This window comes from Mesitornis unicolor, unplaced genomic scaffold (assembly GCF_000695765.1).
Source record: "Mesitornis unicolor isolate BGI_N332 unplaced genomic scaffold, ASM69576v1 scaffold25148, whole genome shotgun sequence".
Taxonomy (NCBI): domain Eukaryota; kingdom Metazoa; phylum Chordata; class Aves; order Mesitornithiformes; family Mesitornithidae; genus Mesitornis; species Mesitornis unicolor.
In genome coordinates, this window is record NW_010201523.1 from 76,967 (window position 1) to 87,482 (window position 10,516).

General features: G+C 41.1%; 1 protein-coding gene across 1 annotated transcript; it reads right to left on the reverse strand.

The window, feature by feature from the left end:
• Positions 1-7,517: 7,517 nt before the first annotated feature.
• Positions 7,518-8,759, reverse strand: PRSS35 (protease, serine, 35). The gene has a single exon (XM_010190134.1). The coding sequence runs from the start codon at positions 8,757-8,759 to the stop codon at positions 7,518-7,520; it is 1,242 nt and encodes a 413-aa protein (XP_010188436.1).
• Between the last annotated feature and the right edge of the window lie 1,757 nt (positions 8,760-10,516).

Consider the following 10,516-nt stretch of genomic DNA (forward strand, 5'->3'; position numbering starts at 1 on the left):
CTGAAGATGAGAATAAAACTGCCTCTCCTTCTGTGTGTGTGGAGGGGGGTGTACCATGGATACATTGAAATAACAGACAAAAAACTGCTCATAAAGTCATAACCCTGTAAAGACAAATTTTCTACCAGTTTAAGGGTAATAAAATAAAATTAATGGCAGCCGTTTGGTTTTTTTTAAACTTCTGGACAGTTTTTTCCCAGTATGGACAGAAAACTAACGTCACACTGGTCGTTGCACGGATGCTCCATTTTATTTAGTTCCCAAATGATAAGGAAAAAAACAATAAGCAAGTGAAGGACTCAAGCACATCAATCATATAAAGCAGCATTCGTTGATCATGGGTCACTGCTGTAACAGAAATCGGGTATCATCTCTAAATTGACCACTGTCAAAGCTACTTTCCCTTTTGAGTATTGGCTTCCTTTTTATTTAAAGAAATAAAAGAACTAACCCTGCTTACAGATCATAAATGCCTAGTGTGTAAGGCTCTATAACATGTAAATACATATAATATGCAGTGGGTCAAATTTCACTCTAAGGTTCACCATTGTAAATGAGAGGAGAAAGTGTTGTGGTGTTTGGTTACTGAAGCCATTATTAAAATTGACTTCATGCGTCCTCCATGGGTACAAAGAGCAAAATGTATAATACCCTAAAATGTCAGCAGCCATGTGCCTGGAAGCCTCTGCTCATGTCCACCATTTAAGAAGACCAGGTCTGAGCTCAAGCTCACAATGAGTTTGGTAGCACAATACACCCCTGTCCTGTGGGGAGGGGGTGGGACAGACAACCAGCAATTGGTTGGTCTTTGCTGTGTAACTCACCGCAGCACTGGAATGGATCCATGTCCTGCACAGACGAGTGTGGCAGAAAAACCCCTATGCCACACGTGTCTATATAGTCTCTGTTGCCTTTATGCATACATATGTTTGAAAATATCCTTGTTTTACTTAAATAAAAATATGGTGCTTGTCTTAGAGCTCGTTTTTGAGATCTTTTTTCCCTTCTGTATTAATAAATGCCCTCTGGGGTAACCTCACATTCTTATTTTTTTTTCCAGGGTGGGGAAGCCCCTGCTGACACTCAAGGCCATGTTGGATCCCCACCACTGAGCGGGTTGCTTCACTTCTGCACAAGAGCCAGCAATATTTAGCAGATGAGTTAATCATTCAAAAGCAGGCAAAGGAACGTAAAATCTAGGGTTGCCTTTCACTGCAGGAAAAACAGAAATCATGTTTTCTTCCATTCAGTGAGGCACTGTGCTTTTTTCCTCTTGATCACGGCCTTCACCTTTGCCTTCTCTCGTCCTCTCCTCCCTCTGGGGCCTGCCCTGTTTTAAGGTCCCTGCAGGGAGGTACCACCAGAAAGGGTCTTTTGCTGTGTGCTGCCTCCTGGCTCCTTCCATCTTCAATTAAGCAAAGCCGAACCCAGCATTTAATCCATAAAGTTGGAAATTAAACTAGAGAGGAGGGGTGGGAGAGTGCTGCAACTGCAGCCAAAGGGCAGCTGAGTAATTTGCCTGAAAACCAGCCCAACTTGGTTCCATCCAATGTTTTCAAGCTCTTTCACACGGAAAAGTAGAGCCATAGCAACTGTGATAATTACAGTGTGTACAGAATTGCCAAGAGGCGCAATCTTTGTAAAATACTTGTGTAGCTTTCCCACTGTATCTGATCTTTTTTCTTAGCAGTAACAGCTGAAGTGTAAGCCATTATAAAGGCCAAGAGATGCATTTCAAGTAGGAGGAATGAATGGCTCATCAGGAATACCTGCATAATAACCAGTATAAGATGCCACTGCTTTGGTGGGTCTGAGTTGCTGTTACTTGGTGAAGGCCTTTTGAGCATTTGTTAAAGAAGATGGGGACAGGAAAATACCTGCACCAGGAACTAGGCTGTATCAGAACATACTAGGGCTGAATATATATTTGGATAGGGTGCCAGTTCAAGCTCCTCAGAGCACATGAGAATGTGAGACTAACAGAAACATTTATCAGGCACCAAGAACCTTCTCTCAGAAGGTGGCAAAAGGTGGGCTCCAGCAATGAAAAGGTTTTGCTCCTGTTACCAGCCCCAAATAGACTTTGGTTCAGGTGACAAAGCTGTTGATCCTATTTATTCTTCTGTGGCCCTTTCTCCTCACCCCTGTAAGGACTCCCACCAGAATTATTGGGGAAGCCCTTGCCAGACCCCTGTTAAATATTGCTTGTATTAGACACTTGTTAATCACTGCTCTAATAATTTCTAAACTTTCCATTAAATATTTTCAGCAGCTCTCATCCTTGCCAAAAAAATCTCTGCTTTTACTGTCAGTTATCAAATCAGCACCAGTTTCAAGGGCACAGAGTTGAGATAACGCTGAGAACCAAGGTTATAATATTTTACATATTTCTAATTTGGCCTGGTTCAACAGCTCTCTGGGGTGGACAAAGACAAAAACAGCTAATAGCAGAAACAGAACTAATTACTTATTTCAGAATTAATAAGTTGTGGCATAGTCTCTGAGTCATTTCCTTGCTGAACCAATTTTTTTTTGCTCATCAAATTTGCTCATGGAACAATTATCTTGAAGACAAGAATATACGGGGAGGTTTTTTCCCAGAACAAATTTAGAGAGGCATTAATATCTTGTAAGACCACATCCCAGATGATTCACTGGTAGACTGTTACGAGCATTTACAGAATGCAGTTTGTGTAACACCACCGTAGCTGACAAACTACGTCATGACAGAGGAAAAGAAAAATAATACAAAATGTTTATTGGCAGAGTATGTGCATCGTATAAGATTTTAATATAGCAAAGGTTTGCATTTATTTTCCTAAATGATTTGTCATTTTGTGCAGTTAAAAATATTATTTAAATTTGCTGTCAGGCTTTAAAACGTTAAGAATTTTAATGAATCATCACAGCTACCTCTGGAGGTTTTTAACCTAAATGCTATCTCATGCTTGGAGCTAAAGGCTGGTTCAACAGGGCCTCAAATATATTTCCAAATCCTTTGAGATTAGTGTGTAATTTTAAGCTTTCAATTTCACAATATTCTCCCCACCCCCCCCACCCCCATTCATTCTTTAATCCAGGAATTTGTAGATGGAAGTATCCGCAATATTCTGTGCCTTAAAATTAGAAGCAGTTGATTAAATTTCTACAAAGATACCAAACAAAAGCAGAAAGTATTTGAAAATATTTATTGTCTAGAATTCGTAGGTACATGCAAAAAATGGAGCCAACATTTAAATGTTTCAGGTCTGAGATTATTCTGTTTGTTGGGTTGGGGTTTTTCTGTGTTTTGTTGTGTTTTGGTTTTGGTTTCAATTTATTTTTTTCCCCCAATGGGGCACAGCCTTTACAGGAATCCCAACAAAATGTCAGCTTTGAGAAGCTTTCATGTGAAAGTAATTCCCTTTAACCACCGCACTCTTGGTGCCCGGATGTGCTGGGAGGTTCCCGCTGGTTCCTTTTTGCCAGGACATGGAGCAGTCGCTTCCCAAGGACCCTAAATAAGCTCAAGCACTATCCCTGTGTCTTCGGGCAGAGACGGTAGATCAGGGTCAACCCTGCCTGCTGGTGGTCCCTGCCAGGACCAAGCCCTCTCACAGCCCTCTCTTCGGTGCTGGGAAGAACAGCCGCCTCTTTAATAGCAGAAGGAGATTATTCATGTAACTTGTGATTGTGACATCCTAATTTATACTGATATGCCTTTTCCAGCTGCCCACTCTTTCTTACAATGGTCCCTCTGCTACCTTGCAGCCATTCCACTACTCTTCACACTTTCTTTATTCCTCACATACCACCTCCATCTTCCTGATCTTCTGTACCATCTACTTCTCTTGTCCTCTCTTTCTGTCTCAGCTGCTGTGTGCTGCCAGTCCATCCCTTATCAGCAGAACAGGAGGAGCTCCCCAGCTGCCTCTCTCCTCCACATGTAGATGAATTATTTTTTACTTAAGCCATATTCTGTGCTGATTCATACTCCATACATGCTCATAAATATGCAAAATTTGGCTGGTAAACTATAAACTGAGTCAAGGAGTTTCTTTAAGCAATTTTTAAACCATCAGGTACCCTATACCTCATATAACAGAAATCATTTTGCTACCTAACATTATGTTTTTCTTTGTTAAGACAATACAAACTTAGACTTAATTTCTCACATTGCAGATGGCTTCCACCATATGTCGCAGAGCCCCAAATTAAATGCATGCACAAACGCCTTGCAGAAGCCGGTCTGGGTGTGTTAAGTTTGTATGTGAGGTTTTATCTTGGAAAACCTTAAAACTTATCTGGAAAAACTTACTGGTTAACTACGGACTGCTAGTAGCCCCCTAGGAGAAAAGGGATTTGATTGAGTTTGTTTTTTCCTAACACCAGGGATACAGTTTAAGAAAAATATCTACTATAGCAACTCTTGTGGAAAACCATTAGTACTGATGAAAACAAATGATGTACAACCCAGTACGTGAAAGAGGGAAAAATCCTTTGGGGAAACATCACAAGGGCTCTCTCCCCTTCTGGGCTGGGAGCCCAGATTGGTGCTGGTGTCCTGGCCAACAGCAGATCTGATCTATGAAAAACACCCCCTCCTCGTATTTTCTTGTTGATAACTCGATAGTGACCGCAGGTTTTTAAGGAAATCTGAGATGATCATGGCTCAGAAATTCTTGTCCTGTTTGCAGTGGCTGGTACCAAGAGCTCTCCACAGGACATTGACCTCCTGAGGTTGTGTCTAAGTACTCGATTTATGAACTACTTCAGAAGTCCCCGTGGTAAGCAGTCACAATGCCTACATAAAGCATTTCCTTCTCTACCAGGTCAAGTGGCAGCCTGAAATGTTGCCCGGAGTGCAGATTCAACAGAAATAACATTTTGTCTGTGTCTTTCTGCGCGTGCATTCCCTTGCCTGAAGGCACTGACCCAGTCAAAATGGCACATGCTCTACAAGGCCATATATTCACATGTGTTTATGCATGTGCACTCCGACATAGAGGCTTGAATACATATATATAGTTTTGATTAATTTTTATGTTGCTCTGGCCAGCCTCTTTAATCTCTTAGTACCATAAAATGAGGCACTGAGCATCTAATATTTATCCTCTGAGGATAAATATTTGTTGTCAGGCTGGCATGAGAACTTCAGGTCGTGGCTGAGGTATTTATAGTGGATTATCATTATTAAAAGACCATTTGAAAGCTGACATCAACGTTTTTCATTCTTACCTTGTCCCTGATTCCCAAGCCAATAAAGAAATAGATTAGATTTCTGCTCCTAAGGGGTTCACCTGGATAAGACTCACCAAAACAAGGAATTTACCAAGCCATATATTAACTTATCATGATAAGTTTTGGGCCAAAATCAACAATGAGAATAATTGTAACAAAACCCATGGACCTAGGTTGACTTGTATTGGATTAGCGATGTGGTACCTTATTTGTCACAGTAACTACAGAAAAAGGCACTTAAGAAACACATTACTGAGCCAACTAAAGAATATTGTAGGCCCGTTGCATAGAGCAATAGTATTAAATACTGGACAGAGGTGATTTAAAATTACTGTCAGCAAAGCCATACGTCTTAATAGAGATGTTAACAACCATAAAAAATAAAACCTTAAAATCTTAGACATTAATCTCTAAACTTTAAAAATTATTATTAGTTTTCTGCAAACAATCACACACAATAAAATATTAAAAAAAGAAAAGTTAAGTGTTCCCACTAAAGGCTGACATTAAAAGAAACAGTTTCCTTTAAAGTGATATCTCTTCCAGCTAATGAAATATTGTTAGAGTTATGGTATGGAAGCAAGTCTTAAATTTGTAGGCTTTGGCAATAGTGTGACAAAGAAAGTTGCCTGCACATTCAAAGTGTCAGGTTGTTTACTTTCAAACATCTACAGAAAAGTGGGTTATTAAAAATGATCTTATTTCATCAAAAGGTATTACAAGCATATTTTAAAGATAACAACAAACAAATAGTATTTTTAAATCTTATTTTTTTTTTCTCCTGCACAGGAAGAAAATGTATTTTGGTCAGCAAAAAACTGAAATATTGTGGTGATGAATAATCTTAAAAGTATTGAAACCCAAAGGATATGACCAAAAATACACAGTATCATTTTATGTTACTAGATGAAAGTAGCACCATAACAATCCTGTGCATCTCAGAGTCTTGATATAAAATAAAAGATACAGACTTGTGTAGCAATCAACAACCATTTTTAAAAGGTGATTTGTGTTTAAAGGTGTGTAAAAGTCAAGCTTACTTTTTGTTTTCATTAAATACATGGTTCAGCAAACATATTGAACCAAATGATTTGCTAACTACTGCTGCTACCTAACAAGATATCTGTTATAACGTACAGGATAGTTCTCCTACCGCTCAGAAGGTGGTATGATTTAGTTGGGAGAAATTTTGAGTTTAACCTTGCAGCTCATGTTGAGGTGGAGTCTGAATATGATGTGATTAAAACTACCCATTTTGCAAAACCATATAAAGCCAAACTAAAACACTGTTTTCCAACTCCCAGTCTAATACGTACAATCCTATCTATAAAACTGAACTCCTATGAAAGTAATTTATGAAACTGCCAAAACGGTTAGCACCCAAAAGATCTATCATCTGTGAAGCTCTAAATGATTGTCACATAGCCACTTTGCAAGTCAGTGACTTCTCCCAATGTTAAAGCCAAATATTTGAATAGAAACTAAACCTACAGCCCTCCAAATACTAATTGGAATGCAAATGCATGTGTTTAAGACTTCTGTAGCTTATCAAAGAAGACTTAAAAGCATTAAATTATGCATTAAATTCTGTCCTGAAGTTTCTTCTTCTCCTTCCCAACATGGAAACTTCTCTGTTCATTAATTTCTTTTTGCTGTTTTTACTGAGCCATGCAGTGAAACTTGTCATTAAGGTCTAAACCCTCAGCTACAGAAACTTGGGATTTCCACGGAAGTGTTCCTGCAGCAGCCAGAGGAGGAAGTTTTCCGAACTACCAGACATGAACTAGACTGCTGCTTCTCAACATGGGGCTGTGGGCTTCAGAGAATGCCAGAATAACATCTTGGTTTCATGCAGGTCTCTGGATCATTCTGCACATACAGTAGCATGCTGTATGCACAGCTTGCATTTGGAGAATTGGAACAGAACCCTGAGAAAAGCAAATCCATTGGAAAAATAGATATTGTTTTTAATAATACCAGTTTGAGGCATTTCAATCCTTCCCTTGGGAAAAAATTACAAACGGGTGTAGTACTTTTTTTTTTCTGATGCGAACGATTTGAATTTATCACAACTGCAAACATAAATATAGTTTGGGATTTTAAGTGCATGTCTAGGGTTGATTACAATTACAGATATTTTGTTTGACAATTCTACCCATCCCCCAGCAATTCAGCGTCCCTCAAGAGCTTTGAGTCCAAAACCATCCTGACGCGGAGTGATGCTCTCCCAGTAGCTGCCGCCGCAGACTGTCACTCCATGGCAATAGGGGTGCTGAGCGACTCAGGTTCGGCTCTCTTCAGCCTCGCGTACAATTCTCATCATTCCCATGTATCCAGAAGCAAATCTGGGCATATTTGAGAGGAGTAATTCTTACTGCCACATTGTAATCCTGCTGTTCGCCATTGACATCCACCCACTGATGGCCGGAGTAAACTGCGATGATCTTGCGTTTCCACTTCTTTTTGTTCGGCTCCTTAAGACGGAGATAGACGCCAGATCCGGTGGAGCCAGGCTCAGCGTCGCAGTACTGATAAAAGAGATCATTGGACTCATCAGAAATGCTACAAAATCTATAGACCAGCTGCCCAGATCGATCATTGTCAAAGCCTGAGAAGTGGATCATGCTCCCAGGCATCATTTTGATTGTTGGGCTGATTCCCAGCTCCATGTATTTCCTTTTGTGGGGACGTTTGAGCTCAAGAACGGCATAATCATAATCCAGGGCAATATCCCCGGAGACACCTTTAAACCAGCCTTTCGGGATGTGGGTACTCTTCACCCTGGTCCACTGGAAGGAAGGCATGCCATCTGAGGTCTCCTGCTTCCTCCCAGATCTCCTCTGCTTTCTCCCACCGCCTTTGGTTCGTCGCCTTAGTTCTGTGACAACTTCGGGATCCTCTTGGGCCACAGAAACTTCCCTCCTGCTTCTCTTAGCACCCTTGCGTTTCCTGCCGTCGCCTCTGGATTTCGTCTTCATCAGGCCCACCCTCAGTCTCTTGCTGCCCTTCACATAATCCTTGCCATTGTGCAGACAGTGGGCAGCTGTCAGCACGTGCTTGGGGGAAACGAGGATGCCGCTACAGCCAGTGGAGATCTTCACGGCTGTGTTGAACGGGAAGTTGGTCATAAACCGCTTATCGTAGATGCTGAACCTGCTGTCCGTTCCATAGATCTGCCTCTTCTTTCTTGAGGACCTTCGCGTGGTTGCGTTTGCAGCTGGGTCACGCTCCAGCCCGAGGACATTCACTTCAGTCAGGGTCCGTGTGCCATTTTCAAAAACGGTTTCATAGGATAAGAGGTCCTTCAAGTCAGACAAGCTTGGCACCGGCAGTTTTCTTTGACATTCAATTCCACACACGCTGTTCAGCTCTAATTTGGTTTTTGCTTCAAATTTAGGGCTGTCAAGGGAGAAAGTTCTTTCGCTCACAATCTGGGGAATCTTCTTCAAGTGCCAAGTAAAATCTTGTTCAGTTTCTGCTCCATTAGTGAGACCCAATATAGGTATGAAAAATATGAATAGCAGTAACATGTGCTCCATTTTATCTATGTTTTTCTAAAACAAGAAAGAGAGATTTGAAAATATGTGTTGGAAATACACACAGTTGTCTTAGTATCTTCAAAGTATAATCATGCAATATTAGTACTGACATCAGTGGAACAGAATTTAACCCTCTGCTCAAAGAAGAAATGCCTCGGATATTCCCTGTATTGCCTCTGATGTTTCCAGCGGTCTTTAGCAAGATGGGTCCAGACCAGTCTGCCAGCATCCATGCTGAAGGTGGAAACAGCTGAGTTTTACCCGTTTTTCCCTCAGCAGAGCAGTAATCTGAGTCATTTCACTCTGTACAGTGCTTTGTTTTTCATTTGACCCATAGGGATGCAATTATGTTTTACACTTCCGCTTTTCTCCTCTATAGCTCCTGGTTGTAGGCAGAACTTGGTTGAAAAACACCAATGTACTTAAAATTCACATTCAGAAATTGGGATGCAGGCAGAGATGGACAAACTACATTCGTGAGACTTAAGAACCCTCAGGAAACCAGACCAATTGTACTCTTTCATTTAATGGCCAAAAAGTAGTGGCTTTAAGTGGCCCAAATATTGCCAATGGATCTGCACTACCCACCCAGCTAAGACCTGGGAATCTGCCTGCTGTGGAAAATCCCACTTTGCTAACTGCTCTCCCAAGGAACCAACTTAGAAAGATCTCCTTTCCCCTTTCAAAGCTTATGTTCCCTGGATGTGACAGATGGAGCAATAAGGGGACCTAAACAAAGTGGCAAGTCTCATTTTAAATGCTTTCAGCTTCTGCTGCTCTGAAAGACATGGATCTCCTGCAGATTCTGTGTTGTATCAACCTGTAGGCCGTGGCCACCAAAACCTCATTCATTTTCTATGTGTGGGTGTTTGAATCTCTCTCAGGATGTCAGAGAATTTCAAAATTCATGGTTGGAGGGGACAGAGGAGTGAGGAAAGTAGAAGGTTGCTCATCTAGAAGAGCCTCCTGGTTATATACATGCAGGAGAGCCCAGCCAAGTGGGAGGGATGAATCCACAGGCTCATCACAGGCCTTTTTCCTGCAGGATCCCACAAACACTGCAGGAACTGTGCTGTCTGTGCCTTATGGCCACATGTGGAAAGCCCCACCTTGATGGGGTGATGCACCACACAGAGAGCTAGTACTTTAAATGGGAAAGAAAAAAAGCAGTATTATTCCCATCTGTAGTTGGGAAACATGCAGAAAGAATGTAAAATTGTTGGAAGTCCATGGCAGAGCCAGAAACTGAACCCAGAAGTCTTGATTCTGGTTCAAAACACTACTGAAAAGACCATTTTTCTCCTTTGGCAGCAATGATGTCAGTGGCATTAACCAACTACTTGGTTGATGCCATTGGGAGAGCTGTGCACCATTCTCATATCCTTCACTCCAGTTACATATAAAACCTCAGCTGTGCAGAAAGAAAGTGCCTATGATTAAACTTTAAAAGCCAAGCAATTCAAGGATATGCCTGTGGTTGAGCTCCCTGGTTTACATAGTAATGGCAATGTAAACCAAGGCAGAGACAACCGCTTTCCTTTTCTTCAGCTTAGTTTAGAATACCACGAGTGCCGCTCTCCAGTGAAATAGCCTGGTTACAAACTGGCTAAAGATCTAGCATGAAAAAAGAGGAGTATGTGTGGAACATAAAAAAATAAGTGACATCATCACTTTAAAAGCTGTATAATGAACCAACAACTCCTATAATTTTAAGTATCTTCACCATATAGACATAGTTCTTGTCTATAAGAGGTAAC